Source organism: Somniosus microcephalus, chromosome 1, assembly GCF_052327205.1.
Source record: "Somniosus microcephalus isolate GS21.2 chromosome 1, FLI_Smic_1.0, whole genome shotgun sequence".
NCBI lineage: Eukaryota > Metazoa > Chordata > Chondrichthyes > Squaliformes > Somniosidae > Somniosus > Somniosus microcephalus.
The window spans coordinates 63,662,018-63,675,208 of NC_140987.1; the positions used below are offsets into that span (position 1 = coordinate 63,662,018).

General features: G+C 45.6%; 1 protein-coding gene across 2 annotated transcripts in view; it reads left to right on the forward strand.

Moving 5' to 3' along the window:
* The window catches only part of ttc39b (tetratricopeptide repeat domain 39B), a 176,122-nt gene that overhangs the window by 145,086 nt on the left and 17,845 nt on the right, over positions 1 to 13,191 (forward strand). For both annotated transcript variants that reach the window (XM_085982654.1, XM_085982664.1), the window contains 5 exons: positions 3,368 to 3,470; positions 3,599 to 3,664; positions 5,286 to 5,394; positions 6,243 to 6,310; positions 12,469 to 12,528. In XM_085982654.1, the coding sequence (XP_085838780.1) occupies positions 3,368 to 3,470; positions 3,599 to 3,664; positions 5,286 to 5,394; positions 6,243 to 6,310; positions 12,469 to 12,528 (406 nt within the window). The remainder of the gene's footprint in view (positions 1 to 3,367; positions 3,471 to 3,598; positions 3,665 to 5,285; positions 5,395 to 6,242; positions 6,311 to 12,468; positions 12,529 to 13,191) is intronic.

The following is a 13,191-nucleotide window of genomic DNA, read 5'->3' on the forward strand; positions in this document are numbered from 1 at the left end:
GTGCATTGGATGCCTGCCATTGTATTATCGACCCTAGATGGACAGCATTGGAGCTAAATTGGGCTGTGTAGCGCCCATTTTTTCGGCGCTACGCGGCCACCTAATGCTCGAAAATGGGATCCGAGATGCGCGCGCACACATCTGACGGGAAGTGCATAGGACGCCATCTTGGTAAAGGGGTTTGCACACGCGCATCTAACAGCCACCGGCAGCATGCAGAGCAGTGTGCAATGCTGATTTGATGCCAGCGCTGCCATTTTACAACTGCACACTCCAGCCAATGCCCTGACTTGCCCTTGCGCAGCTGAACATTACATTAAACCGGTTAGTTGCTGGATTATTTCATCTGGCTGCTGGTGAAATTGTACGTATTTTTGGAGCTTTCCTATACTTGGCTAAAGTTTGAATAATCTGTAGGAAGTGGTCCGGCTGGTGCTAAAATACTTTTTTGTTCATTTAAAAGCTTGTGCTGAAAGAAGTTGCTTCCAGACATGGGTGGCCTGGTAGGGCTTCCTCTGGGAATTGAACATGACTGGGAGAATGAAGAAAGGCCATGCAGAGCAGGACAAGCAGCTAGTAGAGGGTGGAGGAGGAGGGGGAGCAGGGTTCTCTGCCGAGGGTCTTTAGGGAACAATTTTCTTAACTCAACTTCAACAAGGACCAATGCTTGAGACATCTTGACTGAAATCTGCAAACTGCTGCAGCCACAACTGCAACCTCAAAGTAAGCAAGGACTGCATTTCCTGTGGCTGTCAAGGTAACTGTGGCTGCTAACTTTTATGCGTCTGGCTCCTTCCAGGCTGCTGCTTGAGATATAAGCAACATCTTGTAGTTTACAGTGCACTACTGTATAAGGAACGTCACTGAGGAGAAACAGTTTCATCTCATTCCCTTTTGCCAGAGACAAGCAGGCGGAGCAAGCACAAGGGTTTGCACGGATTGCAGGATGTCATTGACTGCATGCATGTTGCCTTGCGTGCGCCTCATGTGAACTCTGTCACATTCTTAAACTGGAAGGGATTTCACTCCCTCAATGTGCAGCTGGTGTGTGACTACAGGCAGCGCGTCATGCAGGTGAATGCCCGGTATCCTGGCAGCAGTCACAATTCCTTCATTCTGCGGCAGTCCTCTGTGCCACCTGTATTTGACCCACCATAGCAAGTCAAAGGCTGGCTACTGGGCGACGAGGGTTATCCACTCATGACATGTCTCATGAATCCGGTCCGGAACCCACGCACACATGCACAGCAGGCCTACAATGAGAGCCATGCTGCCATAAGGAACATTATAAAGCACACCATTGATGTCCTCAAGCAATGCTTCTGCTGCCTGGACCACTCTGGAGAATCCCTGCAGTACTCAGCAGAGCAAGTATCAAGATCTGTAGTAGTATGCTGCATGCTGCACCACCTCGCCATTATGAGGGAACAGACCTTGCCACCTATCAGGCGAGGAGCAGGAGCACAAGGATGTGGAGGAGGAGGAAGTGGGGGAACAGGAAGAGGAAGGGAGGATACAACGTAGAGCCCTGACTGCCCGGGATCTACATGATCAAATAATTCATGAATGATACCAATAACCTCAACCAAACCTCCCCATTCACCAACAGTCCCACGCTCCTTACCTTTCCTCTATCACTGACCATTATATTGTCCAGTTTCCGACAACACAAAAATAAAAAACACCAGAACATGCACATAGCAATCCAATTTTATAAGTGGTGAACTTATCGTAAATCAATTTTATAAATTATAAATGCATACAAAAATAAACTGATCACCCTTGTGCATCCCCTTAGTGCTTGTCCTCCGTGCGCCTTTGCCTCTCCTAGTGCTTCTACGAGGTGCTTCTCCAGTGGCTGCAGCATGGGCGGTGGAAGGCTGCTGACCTCCAATGGAGCAGACTGCAGATGGGCTTGGAGGGTGCCCTCGAGCAGCTGTTGGTCTGGAAGACCCGGCTTCAGACTGCACTGTCTCGGCCTGGGCTGCAGCAGTCTGGGTCGTCTGGCCGACAGCCGACAGCAAGGACACTGGCGGAGTGGCAAGGGTGTGGGCACCTCTATTCTGTTCAGATTTTTTTTGTTTAAATTGAATGATGTTTCTTTTCTACATTATGCCTTTGCTGCTATTCTGGCAGTTTTAACCGACTACGGTTGCAGCGAAACCCTTTGGCGTTTTGCGGTCATGCCAGTCAGAGTTCCTTGTTCACAGGCCCCCACCACCTGGGCAGCTTATTTCGAAGCTGTAGGTTAATGCGGAAAGTGGTGAACTTATCGTAGATTCGGGTGACCATACGTCCTCGTTTTCTGGGGACAGGACCCGGATGAGGTATTGTGTCCCTGGAAGAGTCCCCACTTCACAAAACTTGTCCCCGACTAGACTGGAACCTTAGTCATTGGAATATATGCATATCATACCGTTCGACATAATCACAGTTTCAGGTCAATGGGCTAAACAGTGTTATTGTATTGTTTATAAACGGTGTCTGAATGTGCTTCAATACTGCGATGTCACATCCGCGATAATAATAAGATTTTGCCTCACTACGCTGCGCAACCTACATTTTTTGTCCTGGCTACTTTGCTGTATTCCCACCCTGTGTGTCCCCAGATTGAGAAAATATGGTCACCCTATCGTAGATCAATTTTATTGCCAAAAGAAACAGTTCACCTTAAGCAAAATCTTGCTATTGGCTCCGTGGGCATCTTGAAGTCTGGTACCCAAGCCCACATTAGGGAACATAAGAAATAGGAGCAGGAGTAGGCCATTCGGCCCTTCGAGCCTGCTCCGACATTCAATAAGACCATGGCTGATCTTCGACCTCAACTCCACCTTGCTGCAATAAGAGGTGACTGAGCCAGGGACGTACTGCAGTACCCAGCTGACACTGGGTTGTCTGGCTACCCAGAAACGCCCAAGCCAGCTCCAGCTGATTTCCAAATCTCTCTCTGGAGCTGGTCCCAGATGCACTTGTAACGTGTCACCAGTGTAGTGTCTTGGGGAGCAGGAAGGACTATGGTGTCAGATGCACTCTGGGAGGGAGGGAGATGATTAAATACAAATAGAAGAATCATCTAACAGGCGGCAGAACGGGATCCTTGCTGGAAGGAAGAATTTCATATTGAAAGTACCTTCCATTGTGGGTTCCTTTTTTAATCCGGACAGGTAATTGTAAGTGAACCTGTAGATGCTCATAGTGGGGAGGGGTACAGATTGTCATGTGTTTAGAAGCCAGGTTAAGTTGACTTGAGCCAGTAGTTGTATTGGTGACTGGGTGGGTTGTACTTGGGGTTCTTGGATTGGGGATATTTGTTTATGCTTTTTGTTTAACTTGTTTATTGTTGCTAATATTTGATCTATTTGTTAAGAGAATGTCAACAGATCGTACAGATGACACAGGACCAAGTCAAAACTGATGTCTACTGCCAGTTTGAAGGAGGTGTCAAGCTAGGGATTGGAGCTTTTAACCTGGTACGGCATGCACCCATTACACTAGAGTTGTCCATTCTTTTGGTTGGAGAAATACTTTTGTGTTCTACATTTGTTCATTACTTGAGTATTTTGTTGAACTAAAATGGTTTCTTCCCCTTCCCACCCAGATGCTGTCTCTGCTACCTTTGAGAGTTCTTCGACTTCTTGAATTTATTGGATTTTCGGGTAATCGGGTATGTGATATTAAATGTATATGTGTCAAGAAAATAATAATAATCGCATTATGACTGCATTTTAAGACTCGCCATTGCCTTCCCACTGTCTCTTGAAGTGGGCCGATGGTTTGAGCACACTGCTTGTGCCTGTCAGCTGAAAATGGAAGATGAGCTTCGCTAGTATTATTTGTCTCTTGTAGCTGGACAGCACCATCTACTGGTAAACTGCAGTAATGCGCAAATTTAAACTGACAACCATTTTGTCATAGGCCCGGAATGTCCTCGTAATTTTCGGCACAACAACAGCATTGCGGCGGGTTTTTCTGCAAAAATTTGCACTTAAGTGACTTGCGCTGGAACTTCGCTATGCGCAAATTTTCTCGATCATTTTCTCAAATTTTCTCCTGAGCTACAGCATCCAAAACCCAACATAGCTCATTAGCATAGCCCTGCCCCCATGTAAAACACAAAAGAACAGGAGTTTCCTGCATTTAAGTCCTTCTGAATGGGCGTAAATTTACAACCAAAAGTTGTCCTCACCTAACCTGTCACCGGAAGAGTTTCAGCCATGGAACAGGCCCAAACTTTATTTCTAGAGTTTGATGAGGATTTTTCTTGGGGTTATTTTAAAATTCAATTTTTCTCACTGGGACCTGCACTGTGGTTTCTATATCTTTGAATGCTTTATTATGGCATCAGAATCTGTAACATTGAAATGAAAAGTTTCCACAAGTGCATTTTCTTAAACCTGCGGTAGCGCTTAATGTGCATGACTTCAAAATAATTTTCAGTAAAATAAATAGGGTCTTACAAGAAGGAAGGTGGCATAAGCTCTGCTTGTTTCTTGGTGCTTCTAATGGTTACGTTGAATTCGCGTTTGTTTTATGCCGGTTTTTAACGTTCTGTCATATGCAAATAAATCCACAGGAAATTTTCAGTATGTTCGGCGTAGATGTTGGCGTAATATCAGTGTAAGTTGGATCGAGGAGATTCCGGGCCATTATCTTCCTACAGTCAAGTAGGAGCTCGGCAAATGAGATTGAAACTGTATGTGCAGAAATTTTAAGATTGCACTGAATTCGTGTTTAAAATGTTAAACGGATTAGATAGGGTAGATACAGCGAAACTGTCTCCACTGGTGGAGGAATCGAGAACAAGGAGACATAATCTTAACATTAAAGTTCGGCGTTAGGCCATTCAGAGGCAAAATCAGGTAGCACTTTTTCACACACACTAGCAGAAATCTGGAAAACTCTTTCCCCCCCCCCCCCCCCCGCCCCTAAAAGACTGGATGCTGGGTCAATTAGAACTTTCAAGACTCAAATCGATAGATTTTTGTTAGGTAAGGGTATCGAGGGATATGGGTCAAAGGGTCTAATTGAATGGCACAGCAGGCTCGAGGGGCTGAATGGCCTACTCCTCCTAATGTCCCTATGAATCGAATCCCCTTCCCCAAAACTATAACATATGCAGGATGATATGTGTACTATATATAGAGCATGTGACCCAAAATAATTACTCCTAACTTCTCAAATTTATTGCTTATGTCCTTTTTTCAGTTGCATAAGTGAGTTGGGATTATGTCATGTCCTGCAGATCTGGGTTGTGTTTTCTGTTCATGTGTCACTGTTTGCTTTAGGATCTGGGGCTATCCATGCTGCGAGATGGTGCCTCCAGCCATAGCTTGAGAGCTGTACTGTGTGCCTTGACTCTCTTGATGTACCAAACTTATATCACTGTTGTTCTCGGTAAGATGTATCTTTTTATCTCTTCCAATCGAATGAGACTCTACAATGTATAAGTCAATGCAGGTTTCTGTTTTGTAATTGGATTGGGAAAAAGTTGGTTGGTAAAAGTTGCTGCTGAGAAATATTGATAACGGCAATTTACTTTTAATATCTATAGCTGGGTATGGTAATATCTACATTTTTTTTTATATTCGTTCACGGAATGTGGGTGTCACTGGCAAGGCCAGCATTTATTACCCATCCCTAATTGCCCTTGAGAAGGTGGCGGTGAGCCGCTGCCTTGAACCGCTGCAGTTGCAGTTTGGTACAACTGAGTGGCTTGCTAGGCCATTTCAGAGGGCAGTTAAGAGTCAACCGTATTGCTGTGGGTCTGGAGTCACATAACCACCATGCTACCGTACCGTACATGACTGGTATGGCAGTTGTAGTGGTTATATCACTGGACCAGTGATCCAGAGACCTCCGGGCGGGCGGGTGGGGGGCAACATTTATACCTCAACCATTACATAGAATTTTACAGCATAGAGACAGGCCATTTGGCCCAACAGATTAAAACAGACTATCTGGTCATTATCTCATTGCTGTTTGTAGGGCCTTGCTGTGTGCAAATTCATTGCCGCGTTCCCTACGTTGCAACAGTGACTACATTTCAAATGTTCTTAATTGCCTGTGAAGCACTTTGGGATGGCCCGAGGTCGTGAGAGATGCTATATAAATGAACGTTCATTTCTGTTCTTCCTTGGGGATTTAGTGAAAATATTGTTTTTCTTTGATGTCCAGTCCATCCAATTGTACCTTTTTATGAAGCAAAAGACACTTTTTTTCTGATCCATGAAACTTCTTAACAGGTGCAGGTGAAGGCAACCTCCAAGAAGCTGAAGCACTCCTTGAACCCTACCTCGAGAGATATCCCAACGTAAGTATTTGAGAAAAAGTAATTCTTCGCTTTCTGCCCTGAACGGAGTCTTCAGTTGCCGTGACCCTGGCCCTGCTGTTGAGTAATTGCACCAAAAAGTGTGTAACTAGAGGACACCCTCAATGAAAACATCTGCAGGAACTGATGAGCATTCATAGTATACCATAATCTTTAAAATAAATTATATTCATTCTTGGGATGTGGGCATCGCTGGCAAAGCTGGTATTTGTTGAGAAGGTGATGGTGGACCTTCTACTTGAACCACTGATGGCGGTTTGATACAGCTGTCTGGCTTGCTAGGCCTCTTCCGAGGGCAGTTAAGAATCAACCACTTTGGTGTGGGACTGGAGTCACATATAGGCCAGACTGGGTAAGGACAACCTCATTTTTACTGACACCAGCTTTTTGAAAATATAAACTCCATTCAAATTCCAACTGCTGTGGTGCGATTTTCTCTGGTTTATTAGCCCAGGCCTCTGGATTACTAGTCCAGTAACGTAATCTATACTACACTACCATACCCGATCCTCAAGAAAGCATGTAAACTGTTAGTACAGCTCACTTTTATTACATTTTTAATTATTAGAGTGATAGACAGTAACATCCACTATACCGCTTAGATAGCGGCAGAGGAGGAGGGAAAATGGGACGGGGAGGCCCAACTCTAGATGCCCGCCCCAGAACCATTCTGCTTTCCTCATTCTCTTTAACCTCCCCTGCCCCCGAACAAGAATTTTGGCCACCAACCCCTTTGACTGTTCCACTGCATTGAAATGATGGTGGGGCGGTGGGAGAAGGGAGCAGATGATTTCCCTGTTACCCACTGGTGTGGTGCCAGCCCCGGGTAAGACCAGAAGGAGGGGCTGGGGGGTTGCAGTATTTACTGCAGCAGCAGTCAGAAGACCACTAAAGGCCCTGTTGGAAGGAGAGGGGTCTGAAAGTGGACAGCTCTCCCTCTCTCCTGCCCCCATCGCCACTTAACAAAAGTAGGCCTCGACTCGTCCTGTGGCCCTTTTATCAAAATGTCACTGGAACTCTTCAGGGCGCTTCATCCCCCCCCCCCATTAGCAGTTGCTGCTCCTCCTCCTGCTTCTGAAGCGGCTGCTGCTGTTTGCGTTTTCCTGCTTGGCAGCGGTGGGCCCCTTCTGTGTGGTGGAGATCACACTGGGAGCCCAGCCTGCAATTTTAATTAGGCTTTAACGAGGAAAATGGGTCAGGGTCACAGCAGGGTCGGGATGGTGGGCTCTGGTCCAACTCTGATCCACTTCCAGCGGCGAAACTGCCCCAAAGGAAAATCCAGCTCAAAACTTCATGGGGAAGTTAGAATTGATGGGAGAGAGCGGCAGTCAATGCATAAAAAGTTGGGCCTTGAAATTGTGCCAGGAGATACTGGCCTGTAAATGTGTTCAAATAAAATTCCTTCGAGATATGCTTAGTGCATTCATCTGAATTTCTTCCTTTGTTATTGTATAGGAGGCATTGGCCCATCCAAGGCATTATTTTTGGTGTTAGCCTTGGCTCAGTAGTAGCACACTCATCCCCGGAGTCAGAAGGATGTGGGCTCAAGCTCCACTCCAGAGACTTGAGCGTACAATCTAGGCTGACACTCCAGTGCAGTACTGAGGGAGTGCTGCTTTGTCGGAGGTGCCGTCCTTCGGATGAGACATTAAACCAAGGGTCCGTCTGCCCTCTTATGTGGAGGTAAAGGATCGCATTGCACTATTTCGAAGAGGAGCCAGGGGAGTTCTCCCAGTGTCCTGGCCAGTATTTATCCCTCAACCAACACCTAGAACAGGTGATCTGGTCATTATCTCACTGCTGTTCTCCCACCTGATATTGGTGCCCGGTCCGCTCCTCATGTTCATGAGACTCGTGTCCCCGGGCAGCTCGGCGGTGAAGAGGATTTAAATTTCGAGGTGCTGCGTCCGTGGCAGCGGTCCTCCGGCTGATCCTGATGGTGGGGAAACAAACTGACTGTCACGATTCCTGCATTACAACAGTGACTACCAGTGTTCCCTTTAAGCTGCATGGCTGCGCAGTGCCCTTGACAGTGAGCCGGCTTTTTAATTGAAAAAAACGTGTGTGTGTGGAATTTTGAATGGCCCGCGTAGCCGGTTAAAGGGACATAGAAACATAGAAGATAGGAGCAGGAGTAGGCCATTCGGCCCCTCGAGCCTGCTCCGCCATTCAATGAGATCATGGCTGATCATCCAAATTCAGTACCCCGTTCCTGCCTTCTCCCCATATCCCTTGATCCCTTTAGCCGTAAGAAATATATCCAACTCCTTCTTGAATATATTTAATGAATTGGCCTCCACTGCCTTCTGTGGTAGAGAATTCCACAGGTTCACCACTCTCTGGGTGAAGAAATTCCTCCTCATCTCAGTCCTAAATGGCTTACCCCTTATCCTTAGATTATGACCCCTAGTTCTGGACTCCCCGGCCATCAGGAACATCCTTCCTGCATCTAGTCTGTCCAGGCCTGACAGAATTTTATAGGTTTCGATGAGATCACCTCTCAATCTTCTAAACTCCAGTGAGTACAAGCCCAATCGACCCAATCTCTCCTCATACGTCATTCCTGCCATCCCAGGTATTAGCCTGGTGAATCTTCGCTGCACTCCTTCCATGGCAAGAACGTCCTTCCTCAGATAAGGCGACCAAAATTGCACACAATACTCAAGGTGCGGTCTCACCAAGGCCCTGTACAACTGCAGCAAGACATCCTTGTTCCTGTACTCGAACCCTCTTGCTACGAAGGCCAACATACCATTTGCCTTCTTAACCGCCTGCTGCACCTGTGTGCATACCTTCAGCGACTGGTGCACAAGGACACCCAGGTCTCTTTGCACTTCCACTTCTCCCAATATATTGCCATTCAAATAATCTGCCTTCCTGTTTTTGCCACCAAAGTGGATAACCTCACATTTATCCACATTATAGTGCATTTGCCATGTTTCTGCCCAATCACCCAACCTGTCCAAATCGTACTGGAGTTTCACAACGTCCTCCTCACAGCATACCCTCCCACCCAGCTTTGTGTCGTCTGCAAATTTGGAGATACTACATCCAATTCCCTCGTCCAGATCATTAATATATATTGTGAACAGCTGGGGTCCGAGGACCGATCCTTGCGGTACCCCACTAGTCACTGCCTGCCACTCGGAAAATGACCCGTTTATTCCAACTCTTTGCTTTCTATCTGCCAACCAGTTCTCTATCCAAGTCAATACCTTGCCCCCAATCCCATGTTCCTTAATTTTACAAGCTAATCTCTTATGCGGGACCTTATCGAAAGCCTTCTGAAAATCCAAATACACCACATCCACTGGTTCGCCCTTATCTATTTTACCAGTTACATCCTCAAAAAATTCCAGTAGATTAGTCAAGCACGATTTACCTTTTGTAAATCCATGTTGACTTTGTCTGATCCTGTCACTGCTTTCCAAGTGCTCTGCTATCACATCTTTTATAATGGACTCTAGCATTTTCCCCACTACCAATGTCAGTCTTACCGGTCTATAATTCCCCACTTTTTCTCTACCACCTTTTTTGAATAGTGGGGTAACATTAGCCACCCTCCAATCCATGGGTACTGTTCCAGAGTCTATCGAGTTCTGGAAGATGACCAGCAATGCATCTACTATCTCCAGGGCCACTTCCTTAAGTACCTTAGGATGTAGATTATCAGGCCCTGGGGATTTATCGGCCTTCAATCCCGTCAACTTCCCCAACACCATTTCCCTACAAATACTGATTTCTTTCAGTTCCTCCCCCTCATTAGTCCCTATGTTCCCCGACACCTCTGGGAGGTTATTTGTGTCCTGTGTGAAGACAGAACCAAAATATGTATTTAATTGGTCTGCCATTTCTTTGTTCCCCATTATAAATTCCCCTGATTCTGACTGCAAGGGACCTATGCTTGACTTCACCAATCTTTTTCTCTTCACACATATCTATAAAAGCTTTTACAGTCCGTTTTTATGTTCCCTGCAAGCTTACTTTCATAATCTATTTTCCCCCTCTTAATTAATCCCTTTGTCCTCCTTTGCTGAATCCTAAACTGCTCCCAATCCTCAGGTTTGCTGCTTTTTTTGGCCAATTTATATGCCCTCTCTTTGGATCTTATGTTATCCCTAATTTCCCTTGTTCGCCACGGTTGAGTCACCTTTTTTGATTTATTTTTTATGCCAAACTGGGATAAACAAATTTTGTAGTTCATCCATGCGATCTTTAAACGTTTGCCATTGCCTATCCACCGTCAACCCTTTGAGTGACATTACCCAATCAATCCTACCCAACTCGCGTCTCATACCATCATAGTTCCCTTTATTTAAATTCAGGACCTTTGTCTCTGAGTCAACTACTTCACTCTCCATCTTAATGAAGAATTCGATCATATTATGATCGCTCTGACCCAAGGGGCCTCGCACAACAAGATTGCTAATTAATCCTTTCTCATTGCATAATACCCAGTCTAAGATGGCCTGATCCCTAGTTGGTTCCTTGACATATTGGTCCAAGAAACCATCCTGTATACACTCCAGGAATTCCTCCTCCACAGTATTGTTACTAATTTGGTTAGCCCAAACTGCGCGGGCCAAAAAAAATGAGAGGGAATTCAATTGAAAAGTACTTAATTGGCTGTGAAGCACTTTGAGACGCGTTGAGATAGTGAGAGATGCTATATAAATGCAATTTTTTTTTCTTTCCTTCATTCTTTCCTTTTTTCTTTCCAAGTTCACAGAGTTGATCTCGCAGTACTGTACCTTGCTATAAGGTGTACTTGCAGCTTGTTGACAGTACAGGTGTTCACAAGTTTTTCAGTGAAGCTGCTCATGGAGCAGTATCTTGTAGGAAACGATAGCAAAATACTGCAGATGCTGGAAATCAGAAATAACAACAGAAAATGCTGGAAAAACTCAGCAGGCCAGGCAACATCTGTGGAGAGAAAATAGAGTCAACGTTTCAGGTGAACCTTTTGTCAAGACTAAAGAAGCACAGGAAATGAAATAGATTAAGAGGCCAGGCTGGGAGAGAACAAAAGAGAAGAGACATTAAGAGGTATTCAAAACGAGACGAGATGGTGATAGGACTAGTGGAGACAAAAGACTGCTCTAGATTAGGTGTGAAATGCGCTGGCAGAATGGGAGACAGCTGCCATGTGGGAGAGAGAAAAAAAAAGAAGGGGGGGGGGGTGCAAAGGCCAAAACAAAGGTGTGGATAAAAAATATAAGTAAAAATGTAATAGGGGCCGAGGTTATGATCTGAAATTGTTGAACTCGATATTGAGTCCGGAAGGCTGTAAAGTGCCTAATCGGAAGATGAGGTGCTGTTCCTCGAGTTTACGGTGAGCTTCCGTGGAACAATGCAAGAGGCCGAGGACCATGAGGTCTGAGTGGGAATGGGGCAGTGAATTAAAATGACAGGCGACCGGAAGCTCGGGGTCACCCTTACGGACTGAACGGAGGTGTTCCGTAAGGGTGACCCCGAGCTTCCGGTCGCCTGTCATTTTAATTCACTGCCCCATTCGCACTCAGACCTCATCGTCCTCGGCCTCTTGCATTGTTCCACGGAAGCTCACCGTAAACTCGGAACAGCACCTCATCTTCCGATTAGGCACTTTACAGTCTTCCGGACTCTCTATCGAGTTCAACAATTTCAGATCATAACCTTGGCCCCTATTACATTTTTACTTATTTTTTATCCACACCTTTGTTTTGGCCTTTCCCCCCCCCCCCCCCCCTTTTTTTTCTCTCTCCCACATGGCAGCTGTCTCCCATTCTGCCAACGCATTTCACACCTAACCTGAGCCGTCTTTTGTCTCCACTAGTCTCGTCTTGTTTTGAATACCTCTTAATGTCTCTTCTCTTTCGTTCTCTCCCAGCCTGGCCTCTTAATCTATTTCATTTCCTGTGCTTCTTTAGTCTTGACAAAGGGTTCACCTGAAACGTTGACTCTATTTTCTCTCCACGGATGTTGCCTGGCCTGCTGAGTTTTTCCAGCATTTTCTGTTGTTATCTTGTAGGAAACCCTGTTACGTTGAGAATTGATTTTTCTACAACACGAAATTACATCTTTGCAACTGGTGCAGCTCTTCGATGAAATCTGTAGCTGTATATGCGGTGTCAATAACAAACTTTGTGCTCTGTCTTTAGGGCTCCATTATATTATTTTATTCAGCAAGAATAAAAATACTCAAGGGAAACTTTGAATTGGTGAGTCTTTTTAATTCCCCTTTGAGTGTTACAAAATGCATGCTCCATTTAGGCTTTTATTTGGTATATGTTCAATTTGTAACACGCAGTATAATAAACTGCCGGCTATCTTAGTGAGATTTTTTGCCAGTCATGTACGTGTCATTAATTCTGGGGCTTGTCTTCTAATCATGCAGCGCATGCTTTCTCACTGTGTAGTCAACCTAGAATGGTATGCTAACTTGATTTAATTTGTTAAACTCTAGACTACGTAGCCAGTAATTCTAGTGCTCGACACAATTAGCTGCTGCATGCGGAAGTCACACCCCCATCTACATCCATGGGGCTGTGGTGGAAAGGGTGGACAGCTTTAAGTTCCTTGGCGTCCACATCACGGAAGACCTCTCCTGGTCCTTCAATACCTCCTCTCTGGTGAAGAAGGCCCAGCAGCGCCTATATTTCCTAAGGAGGCTGAAGGGATGTAACCTGTCACCCCTGATCCTCTCTAACTTTTACCGCTGCACTATAGAGAGCATCCTGACAAACTGTATCACAGTATGGTATGGCAGCTGTAGCTACTATGACCGGAAAGCCCTGCAGCGGGTAGTCAAAACTGCCCAACGCATTACCGGCACCCGGCTACCAACCATAGAGCACATATACCAGAAACGCTGTTTACGGAGG